Source organism: Haliotis asinina, chromosome 1 (genome assembly GCF_037392515.1).
Source record: "Haliotis asinina isolate JCU_RB_2024 chromosome 1, JCU_Hal_asi_v2, whole genome shotgun sequence".
Taxonomy (NCBI): domain Eukaryota; kingdom Metazoa; phylum Mollusca; class Gastropoda; order Lepetellida; family Haliotidae; genus Haliotis; species Haliotis asinina.
Window position 1 is genome coordinate 58,447,035 of NC_090280.1, and position 12,488 is coordinate 58,459,522.

Below are 12,488 nucleotides of genomic sequence, written 5' to 3' on the forward strand. Positions count from 1 at the left end.
TCAGTATTGATTCACTTCTAGTGAGTTTCACAGCGACTTTAGTGTAAAGACATTTGAATGAGGGTGGAATAACTGGTTAGCTGGCTGTCTGGGTGCTGTGTCTCCTGGACGCACACAGTTCATAAACATTGACAGAGGCTCATGTTTGGGTGTTGTCGCGAAGCAGAGAGGCCCCGTGGCAAGTCTTTGCTCTTTGTTCAGGGTGGATAAATGTTTTGGATTCGTGTTAGTCCACCGTCGTAGTCGACAGGAGCAATTCCCTGATAAGATTCTGCTGAGGGAATAGTGTTCTTAATAGACATGGTGGGCTTTTAGTTCTAAACAGGACGAGTGATTGAATATATCATAGTAAGTATTTGGCCACGGGGTAGCCGCAGATACTGGAATGACAGCTATCACATCACTACGGTGAAACTAGAACCAATCCATGAAAATGACTGAATCCAGTATGAGTGGCAAAGCAGGTGCCAAGTCGAATGCTGCACCGTCTATCGTTAAACTCAATATTGGGGGAAAGAAGTTTGAAACATTATCGTTGACGCTTAAAAAGTTCCCTGGGACCCGTTTGGCGTCGCTTCATCCTCAAGCTGATGAGTATAATGGTGAGACAGGAGAGTACTTCTTTGACAGGGATCCAGTGGCGTTTGGGTGTATCCTGAATCTCTACCGCACATCCTCTCTCCACTTTCCGGACCATCTCTGCGGCAACTACCTTCGCGAGGAACTCAACTTCTGGCGCATTCCAGAAAGTCTGGTTAGCGAGTGCTGCTGGACAGTCTTTTTCAACGCCGAGCAGGACAATCAGATATTCCGAAACCTCAAGAAGACCTTTTCCTTCCTTGACAAGGACCCGCGACTGAGCGAATCAGGAAAGAATGGCATGGAACTTTGGATGCACCGAATATGGCTCCTCTTGGACAAACCCAACTCATCTCGTGCAGCGAAGGTAGGTTCTAGTTTTATAATGATTTAATGAATTTATTTCTTTTGAAAATCTTTGACAGCAAATATGAACTGCATCGTTTCTGCCTAAAATCATAATGAATTCCATTCCATTTAAATGGGAAGATAGTGATATAGTTAACCTTCTTGAACCAGGTCCACTACAGAATTATTACTTAGTTATAACCTTAGATATTCTTATCTCGACTTATGGTTCATTAGTAAGCCATTCTGAGCAATATGTGTACCAGTTCATCGTTGCTCACCAAGAGCACAAGAAATGTCCCAATGAAACAGAACCATACCAGGTCTTTTGGAGAGTGTTATATTTTGTATTTTCCTTGTATTTAGTGATATATTGCCATGCACAGTTATGGATAAAGGCTTTAATGCGTTAGGCATTAATCCGGTTATGATGGTCATGTCGGCTAAACGTTAGGGAAAGGCCCTACCCGCTGGAGCTCTTAGAGCCCAAGTAGTGATGGTGTTCCCATTAGCGTTCATCATGCCCTTGACACACCTGGGGAAGGTAACCAAATTGGAATGCAATGGCATGGCAACCGGTTCCCTTTGCTTAATAACACCTGTGTCAGTTCGCCTGAAGGGCTCATATAATGATAGTATCACTTCAAGTAAATAAGGAAGGGGCAAAAGGCTATTGAAATAGTCCTTGCAGTTTTTTTTCAATAAATAATAGAGACAAAATCTGTAATAGAATCAGAGTCGATCGTTAAATAATGCATCATGATCATGCATCACATTTAAGGATCACTTTCCAACACGTGGATGAATAGCTGGCAAGGCTATTGTTGATCCGGGAAAAGACAGAAACATACAAGTCTTGTCACTGATGCGTCAAATCTTATAACCTCTTTATCCAGGTATCTGAGACTACCATAAAGCAGTTTAAAATTGTACTATTCAAAACACTATTTCAGTGAATAACTTCCCCTAAACAGTAAGAAATTAGTTCATTTTCACAGAACAAAATAAGACTATTAGACTGAATATTGACAAACTTTATCGATACCAACCTCTTATATCTTACGTGAGACTTATGAAATAAAAGACGTTATCCATAACGTTTGTTAATATTGTAATTCACATCCAGGCTACACAAAGATGTTATTAGACATCGTCTGAAAAGAAAGTTATCACAGAGGCAAGTTTAAGTTCAAGTCTAAAACAAAATATTTATTCCCTTGGTGAATTTTCTAAATTGAATTCTACGTGGCATGTCTCAAATATCGATTTTCTTAATACATTTTGGTTTTGCATATACATTGTCACTAGCTGACCCTTAGCAATCCACGTAAACCGTGAAAAGATACGGCAGTATGTGTTACTGATCTGAGCGAACCATGATATTGTATTCCATTTGTGTTGATCGATGCTTATGATGACAAACACTGGATCGGTTGGGTCGTACTCGGGTTTTGGTGTTACACACTTAGTAATAATTGAGATTTAATACGGGACATGATGAACATCTATTTACTTTGTTGTGTATGCAATGACAAACATCAACCATCAGCGATGTTGCACCGGTTAGCAGCAGACCAAGTCCCTATTCAATAACTGGTACGGCACGCATACCATTCTTGAATCTCGGTAAAAAGATTCAGGTTAGATTCCAAATGCCTCAGAAAAGAGATCGATTAGATGTAATTCAAAAATTATGTTTTGTTTAATGCTAACTTTTTAATACCGTCTTAATTGTTTATGTCTCAGAAATATACACACTTCATAAAACACCAAGATGAATTTGAAATATACATGTCTCAAGTTCATAACAAATGTCTCTTTTTCATGGAATTGTATTCATTTAAGTATTTGTTACTAAAACATGTGGAATTTGAATGTCAGCAACACATAAAGATTGTTACCTCTCAGATGCTCTTAAAATCACATAGTTTGATCGTACATGAGACCATGGATTGATGAAATCAAGATGGACGCACCGTAGTGTGCCGCTTGTATTTCAATGTTCATCGGAACACCATATCATTTCTTTTGACACGTTTTGTACAGCGTGTTGACTCGACACGGACCGATGGTTGCGCCATGTCTGCAAGACATCCATTGGCTCTTCTACACCCAACTGCAATATTACGATTCCTTGTCTGAGACCAGTCCTTGCACATCTTTACATAACCTTTTACGGGAGCAAATTTTCCTACCTTCATACGTCGAGTTGTTTTTCCATGTGACCGTCACACTGGTCGTGTTAGGTCACGAAGACAAGACTGATGTCATCAGGAGCAGGACCCATGAATTTGTATGTATGGTAGAGACAGGATTATCCACAGACCGCCGCCATATAGCCATAACATTGCCGAGTGCGACGTTAAACAACGCCAAATTAACATCTGAGCCGCTCTGATGATTATGGAATACTGTAAGGGACGAGATCGAGAGAATGTCCCTTAGAGTATTCCATAGATGATGTTACAGGTTCTACCAAGGTCGAGGCGAACGTTTACCGTTGCGTTAGTCGAAGTCATCATGTTGGGAGTGGAATTGTTGATGTATGATGTATGTATGGGTATGTATGTGGTATGTATGTGGTATGTATGTGGTATGTATGTGGTGGCTTCACAAATATAGTCAGAAAGCACATAATCATTGTTTGCGACAAGTAAAGTAACACAACAGAACATTGCTGCACTCCCATGGTCATCATTTCCCTAGCAACAGATGACCATATGATCCTTAGAACATTACTGGGATGACACATGTCACGCCTACGACAGGAACTGTACCAGTCGGTAATGCTAGCTTATATGGTGAGGAGGGTGGGGGACGGAGGTGGGATAGCCTAACGGTTAAAACGTTCGCTTGACCGAATTCCTCATGTGGGCACAATACATGAAGCTCATTTCTGGTATCCACCGCCGTCATATTGCTGGAATATTTCTAAAAGCGGCATAAAACCATATTCACTCATTCACCCACTATGTTTTCAAATCTTTGGTTGACGTAATCATCATTTGGTATTTTCAATACTCGGTTGCTGCCTCGATGTTTTCAAAGCAACGCGTCTTGCCCCGGACAAATCCTGTGCTGTCACTGGCCATTTGATATTTATAACACTGTGTATGAAACACGACTTGTCGTTTAGGTTAATGCTATTGTCTTAAATAGAAATTTTATTGATTTGCTATTTGATATTATCAGCATATGTGAAAAGGTTTTGTGGTCTCGCTAGATTTAATGCACGGCAATGTTTGCAGTACACGCCACTTTGTATGAATATTGAAGTAAGACCATATGAAAAGATAAATAAATGACGGAGAAAGTAAGGTCAAGCGATCTTGTCGGTAATGTATGCTTGACAGCAAAAGAAAACTGAGATTCGATAACGTAAGCGTTCATGTTTATGTTTTTTTGTAATTAAAAGCTCGACTCCCCCCTCCTCCCCGAAACAAACACACACAAAAAACCACACAAAAAACAAAAAACAAAACAAAACAAAACAAAACCAAAAACAAAAAGAAAAACAAAAAATCAAACGAAGAAAAATACAAAACCATAAACAAAAACAAAAACAAAAAACAAAACAAAACCCAAATACAAGAGGAAAAAAGATTTAAAAAAACCCCAAATATATATAACAAAGACAAAAATAACAAAAACAAACAATAAATACCCCCCCAAAAAAACAAACAAACAAAAACAAAAAACAAAAACAACAACAACAAAAAAACCAATAAAAAAACCCAAACAAACCCAAAAGCACACACAAAAAATCAAACAAAAAATGACAAAACTCTTAAAAACGGAGTTGCCTTTCTTTTCATGGTCAGGATACTATTCAAATGTTGGTGAGGACCTGGTTTTGAACTTTTGAATATATCGTCCATAAATACGTGAATATATAAATAGAGATTGAAATAACCCGATGACGCTTATGGGACGCTTTGCCGTTAACGTTTCTACTCTGTTAAGTTGACCCGCGGAACGCTGACCTTTGTTCAGATGTTCAACAATTGTTCAGCAGATGCACACTGCTTGACTATTACATTTTAAGCGTGATCCTTCGTCAACTTTGAGAAGTATATTGCACACACGTACACCTATCAAGGTCTGGTTAGTGACTGTCGTGTAGCATGCAGTGACTTCTCTTGGGGCTTGGTTAGTTCTCAGGGGAGTTTCAGCATAATTGTTCCGGATTAGTGAACACACAACGAAACAAATAAACAGAAAACTGCACTGACATCATTATCACAATGAGCGGAGTTTCCAGAACAGTTATGCATGAGCTGAGCAGAGTTGCAGCAACCTCCAGTCCTTCATCGAGCGGCCGTGCACCGAGGTCGTCATGCACAAGCAGTTGGCGTTTATTCCTACATTACAAGACTTCATGCAACGTCTGCACATTGTCATCCCTTAGTGTATCAAGTTAACGGAATGTAAACCCTTGACGCTATACTATTTAGGCTGAATCGTCTTATACAATGTGCAGTGTTTCACTATGAATGGCATATACATGAATAGAACAGTTTTCAGTGCACAGAAGGATGATAGGTTTACATTAGACTTTGTAACATTTTCTTTAAAAACTTTTTTTTAACTGTTGAAAGCTCAATACAGGGGGAAAGTCGTCGCTCAGTGGCAGTTGGTTCCAGAGTTTCGGTGCTCCACGGCAGAATGATCGCAAACCATGATTTCAGTTGCCCCCGCGGAATTGTCAATAGATATTTATTTGTAGTTCTCGTAGACGTGGATGGCTTGTGCTTTGTGACAAGCTCATAGAAGTAACCCGGAGCAGTCTCAACATATTTTTGACAATATGTTAGTTTTAAGGAGGTACTTTGTTATCTATAAGATACGATGGTTAACACCCAACATTATATTGAAAGGTCGAGACCAATATGTGCTGTGGTGTTTGTTTGGAGAAATGTTTTGTTTTCAGTAAGAAATAGATATAATCTTGTTTGAAGACTTATCGACATTGAGAGCATCTCTTGAGCTCCCTCATTTGAAGTAAACCTATCACACTTTGGGTTGGCAAAGAATCCTCGTTGAACACACCTGCTATTTTCGGTTTCTTCCCATTCTGTCAACACGTTAAAATAACATGGTACAGTCCAGTAAACAGAAGTAAGGTTAATGTGATGACCTATTCTACGTTTACTAAAATGAACCTGACCAAAAGTCAATTGTAGGTAAAATGGGAAAAGAAATGGTGTTTCTTGGAATGAGGCATCTCTTTCCTTTCAAAACGCATTTCGTTCAGTGGAATGTAATAAAGCCAATATGCCGCGAATATGGTTAGTCGTGCTGGACCGAGTATAACCGAAATGTGTCCAGATTCCCACAAGATAGACTGTTTAATAGTTCGCCCATGTGGTTTTCATATACATGTAGTCATTGAATGTTCTTTCTAATGGGGTGTAGTTGTGATGCGTTGTAGATTGAAGCATCCAGTTGTAGAACAGCTGCCCTTGCATGCTGAATGAGAAGTCCATTTAGAATATAAACATACTGTGTCAGAGGTATATGGTGACATTATAATAGCTCTAAGCTTTCTTTTTTCAATAAAATATTTAGAGGTGTAATAATTTCGTTATATACCTCTGATTTTCCACCACAGTGGGTTTATCTCCTTTCCACCATATGTATAAAATCCTTTCCCATCTGCCACAATAGTTTTTGAGGGCAAAATGGGATGTAATCAAATTGGGACTGTAGGCAGAATGGGATGTATCCCTGTTTTTATGTGTAACTATTCGCAGGCAGCTGGCGACTAATTTCAAAATTCAATGTCATTCCTACGGATAACAAAATTGCTAGTTATTGAAAACGGAATATCGCATTATGTCAAAATCCATACGGCACAGACCCATGAAGATTCGGGTTAGAATTGATGTTCAGTAACCTATGCTTGTCATACGATGCGACTAACGGGTTTGGGCGAACAGGCTCGTTGATTGGGTTGTGTTACGAGAGAGTATTTTCTGTAATTTGTATTATTATTCATTACGTGATAGTTATTATTGGGTCACAATGTTTAGAGTTTTGAGTGATGGTTATTATAGGTCACATTTCGTATCATCGGTAATAGTGTTTTACAGGCACGCCTTTAAGGTAGCGCTTTAGAGTTGCCTCCCTTTTGTGTGCTTTGACTCAGAGCTGGAATGCTCAAGAATCGGTGACTGTGTATATATAAGGGTGGTTGTTGTGCTGACGGAACACATTCATGGACTTATACAGGAGTTGTGCCATCATTCGGCCTACCTGCATCTGTCTTCCTGTTCGTCAAGCCTGACCTACATTCAAGATCGTTCACTAAAAGATTTAGTAGAACTGTTTTCCACTGAAAACCAAGACTTCGGTGGGTTGAAATTATGTTTGTGACCCATTACTTTAGATTTGATTCAGTTGCATTGTACTTGAAATCTCCGTTGTGAATCTTTGCATGCTGCTCTTGTCTGCTCAGCACATACTATTGAATATTTTAGACTTGTCTGTGTTCTATGTTACCGGTCCTGATCGGATTTCTTATACCTTTTGTCACGGTAAATTATTAACCGTAACACTTGACACATGTAATCGATCCCTATTGCGTAGATCAATGTCCGTGATGTTAATCACTAGATGTTCTGGCCCAGACTCGATTATTCACAGACCACCGTCGCATATGTGGAATATTACTTGTACAACGTTAACCAACCAACCAACCAACCAACCAAACACACTTGTGACACTTAGAGGTCTTTTGACCACGGATAATATTCAAAGCTCCCTGTCAACTTGTAACGAAGCAAAGTTGGGTTAGGTGGATGGGTTAGGGATGGAATGGGGAGAGGAGGGGTTGGGATGGTATGGGGTGGAAGGATGGGAAACTTTCATCCACTTGATGTCACGTCTACATTGTTGTTGAGTGTTGTTTCAGTTGGAGACCGTTTGTCGGTTCCCATCAGCAATACATATCTGGCTACATGCCTGCTGAAATTTCCTGCCTAATCGTCTAATTGATTTAAGTTCATCACGCAAGCATATCAGATTAATATTCTATATAAAACACGAAGCTAAATGTAGATCTTGCCTACGCACGCAAAATTATTTTTTAGCGCAGTATGTATATGAATGCCAATAAAGTGCTTAAATTATTTCGACAAAGAAGAAGCTTGTTTCAGTAGTCCTAAAACTGTGAAGACTTCTCTGTAACATATGGTTATTTGCATAATAATAACCATCATAACAGAGCTCACGTGGTCAGTATAGGAAGTCAGGTGCGTACGGGTTGTCAAATTTGCAGCATGGCTTTTTGAGGTAATTTTGAGGTAATTTTGAGGTCATAATCATAATTGTTTGTTGTACAACGCCAAAAGTCAGCAATATTCCGACTATATTGCCGCGGTCTGTAAATATTCGGGTCTGGACCAGACATTCCAGTGATCAACGATAATATTAAGGGGATTAGTGGGACTTGTGGGGGAGGTGTCAACCAAGTCAGCACGCTTGACCACCAGATCCCGTTAGCTCTCCTCTTACGACAAGCAGGTGACCAGTTCTACATTCATCGGTCTAATGACACGTGTAAACATATTCGACTTTCTCAGTTGTTTGATGATTTTAGACTGGGGCGATGGGGGTGGGGATGGGGATTGGGGTGGTGCTTAAGTGACGGTGGCATCATCTTGGAGTTATGTCTCCACACAAAATAGTATATATTTATTCATCACATTGATTGAAATGAAAAAATTCTTCTGTCGATAACTGACGATGATAATGCCCAATATTAACTCACAGTAATGATAAAACACTGTAACCAAGGATACGTTAGACGTCATGACGTCATGACGTCATTGCTCCTACCCAAAAAAAACATATTTTACTGACGGATAACATGGATCCGTTACTCTTGATGTTTTGGCGGAACATCAGGAATCAAAATATGCATAATTACCAGCTTAAACGGTTAATAAATCTTATTTTACCTCCTGAATCGAAATATGAAGTTATACTGCTTTTAAATGTTTAATTTTAAGCTGCACGGCTGTGCTTAGATGAGACTGGATAATCAGATCACTCTTTCAGTATGGAAGGAACGATTAGCACGAAGCGACCTCTCCTTTTGTGACCTGGGTGCCTTTGTATAAAACGACGTTAGCTGCTGATCGGAAGTCCTATCCCTCAACAGAGACGTATTCAGCAATATGGCCTGTAAATAATCTAGACTAGACAAGCCAGTGGTCAACATCATGAGCATCGATCTACACTGTTGAGATACGATGACATGTGTCTACCAAGTCAGCGATCCCGACCATCCGATCCCATCAGTCGCCTCTTTCATGGGTTTCTGAAGACTAGTTGTAACCCTGTTCTTTACGGGTTGGCTTGAACAAAGATGCCATAGGTTAATAGTTGAGGGCTCCCTCCGCTACACGTTACGACGTTGTTCCGCAGTACATTGCACCGTGTGTCCTTTTGCACGCCCAGCTTCAATGCAGAAAACTTGTCAATTATTAAACAAAGACGATTGTTTAAGAAACATAGACACAATAACACATGAACGCACGTATTCCCATAGATTTTCAATGCACAAAGGGTTTTGATTTCTTTTCAGTTGAAATACATCGATAAATGGCCCCCGTAACTAGACGTTGGGCAGACCTTGAGTCCAAAACTGAGGGTGAAGTGGAACGTAGCACCTTGGCACAATATTACGTCATTCTTCTCTGAAATTCATATTGCCTTTCTCTTATTAATACTAACTATATGTTCCCAGCGAAGTTACTATCTAATATATTCCGAAAATATTCTATTAAGAATTCAATATGAAATTAAAAAGTTCCACTGAATTAATGCAACGTTGCATTACATTGACTCTCGCACCCTCTACCACCCGAACCAAATCTCACGGACTTATGTCCATTTGAACGCTTTAGGCGGGTGCGACAACACCACATGCGAAGGTTTTCGATGTACAGACTTGTTGCTGACATTCGACATATGGCAAGTAGTATCTGTGTGGAAGCTGTCCGCCTCGAAGTTTAGATGATCGATTTCAGTCAAGTAGTAGGGATATCAAGTCGTTTGTTGAAGTTATAGGAAGCAGCAGTGAGTGCATATGCTCCAGTGCATATATTACAGTCCATACTATTGTCGAAATAGCTTGACAAGGTGTCAAAATTATTCATTTTTCACAGTCTCGTGCATTCACGCGTTAATGACACCCGAATATATTCCCAGAAATAAATGACCGTTTGATACAGATGCTTACACAGACCCATCAAGACTTGTTTCAAACTCCCGTTGCGCTGACTGTATTGCATAATTCATACATAATATTTCTACCTGCATGGGTCTCTAGAAGTTTGTGAGCCCTAACGAGGGTGAAAAATCATCTGGTGCAACTGTTGTTTTCAGTGAAAGGTGCGTATGAAGCACCTGCTCTATAACCTCACCAAGACTGTATTTGGTTAACGCCCACACTACTCGTAGGGAGTGAGTTTTGTTTTACGTCGTTGTTTCAATATTCCAACAATATCAGGACGGGGGTCACCAAAAACTGGTGAGTGAATCATTTTAGTTTTACCCCACACTCAGCAACAATCGAGCCATATGGTGGGCCAGAAATGGGCTTCACTCATGTGTACCCATGTGGGGAATCGAACCCGGGTCATCGTGGTGATGAGCGAACGTTTTAACCGCTAGGCCACAAACCGTCCCACAGTAATTTGAACAAAGCCGTGCAACAGTATCTGTACTATATATTGTGCAACGTTTTCATTTAGTGAGATTGTACTTCACGATGAACTGAATTCATTAAAAAAACACTTTTCGCTTTCTACCTTAAACTGAGGCTGTTGTCAAATAGCAACATGAAAACATGATGAAAAGTTGAACTGAAGACAGTGTGCATGTGTTTATGGCCATTATCATGCACCGTGACCCTTCAAGCGTTAGATGACTAAAACTGTTAGTTTGATTAGTCCTGAATCGCCCACTGTTCTTGCTGGAGCGTGCTTCACCTGAATAGGGCCATGGCACTTAGTGAGACCTGTTGAGAAACAAACGCACACTTGGTTCGGTCTACTAATGTCATATTAGGCGCTCGCGCAAACTGGAACCAGAACTGGTTCTTGAACATACGCTGGTCACCGGAAATCTGATACCTGAAGTAGCTGGGCCCCGTCTCGCAAATCGCAAGTTGGCGTGCACTAAAAGAGCCGGGTACCGGAAGGAGCGCTTCGAGAAGCTTTCAGACCCCAACAGAACGGAAGCGTGAATGCGTTACGTTTAACGTACCATTAGGTGCGTTGCGTAAGCAAATGGATCACTTAACCCAGGCTTGCAGCAGCTCGAAGCGTTTCTCACTCTTCCAAAGCGGTTAACATGTGCTCGCTGGCCTTAATGAAGAAGGTATAAGAATAGTTTCGACGACGAGCTGATGAATTAGTGATTTTTGATGACTAAACTGAACCTGTGGGACAAGCTGAGAATGCTGGGATGTAAGCTGTCTTTCCCATTTCCCAGCTGACAATTCTTGTTTAGTCGTCAAATTCAATTTTCTCCAAGCAGCCTTTTTGGTTGAGAACCAAGCGACCTCATACAGCGATTGGTCCGACTGCAAGCGGCTGAAAGTTAGGAATCTGAGGAATCGCTGCACATCGCTTGCAAGCGATTGGTTGTTTCCAACGCACCTATTACTTCAACCGCACAACGGTGAGATCAGCTGGCACAGTGTTGTCAGGTCAGATAGAAGACTCCAATTCCACACATAACGTGTGATTTATGACAGTATACTATTAGCCGTCAACATACAGACGTTGGCCATATCGTTGGGAGTTATACTTAGGAGATAAACATCATGTGTTGGCCAATTACCGGGTGTTATTGAAGCACGATATCAATAGATAATTATAAATTGCTTAAACTAGGCACGTAAGCGAGATTCACACATACAACACAAGGAAGCTCTGAATATCAAGGTGAAGGTCATCTGTGGCTGTTACCAACGTGATTGATGACGTCCTACAAAATTCTGGAGACCTTAAGTTATTGTTTTGAAAAATAGCGCTTACTTGTCATTTAATTGGTAGGCGCGTATCTCCAAATACTTTGCAGTCGACAGATGGTGATGGGTTGAGCTTATGTGAGTCGTGACGTGGGTTACTTTTATTCAGTTATTGTACAAGTGTACAAGACAGACACATGAAAACCCGTCGTTTTCTTAGCCTCCAGATCAGTTTGCTTACTCATTTCATGTTTGTGTGTTTGTGTGTTTGGCTGCCTCACTTCTGGGTGTTTACGTGTTTACGTCTTTGTGTGTTTGTTTGTTTACGTGTTTGTGTGTTTAGCTGGTTGACCATGTTATAGGCTTTGTAGCCCTTTTTTTATTCAGCCACTTCATTCTATTACTCTGGGTATATTTCTATATTTGGTTTTCATGTTCTATGAATGTCAACAGAACTCCCTCACGTGTAACACCTGGAAAAAGTCTTTGAATGTCATTTAGAAGTGAAAATACATAAGAAAGAAGATTTTTATGGATATCAACTTCTTTATGAGAGAACACAACGTTTCGGAGTTAA

The 12,488-nt window shown here is 40.3% G+C and overlaps 1 protein-coding gene across 2 annotated transcripts in view; it reads left to right on the top strand.

Moving 5' to 3' along the window:
- The first annotated feature begins 366 nt into the window (after positions 1–366).
- LOC137281446 (potassium voltage-gated channel protein egl-36-like) overlaps positions 367–12,488 on the top strand; it is a 53,118-nt gene continuing 40,996 nt past the window's right edge. For both annotated transcript variants that reach the window (XM_067812682.1, XM_067812691.1), the window contains exon 1: positions 367–946. In XM_067812682.1, coding sequence (XP_067668783.1) covers positions 428–946 — 519 coding nt within the window. In that variant the 5' untranslated portion in view covers positions 367–427. The remainder of the gene's footprint in view (positions 947–12,488) is intronic.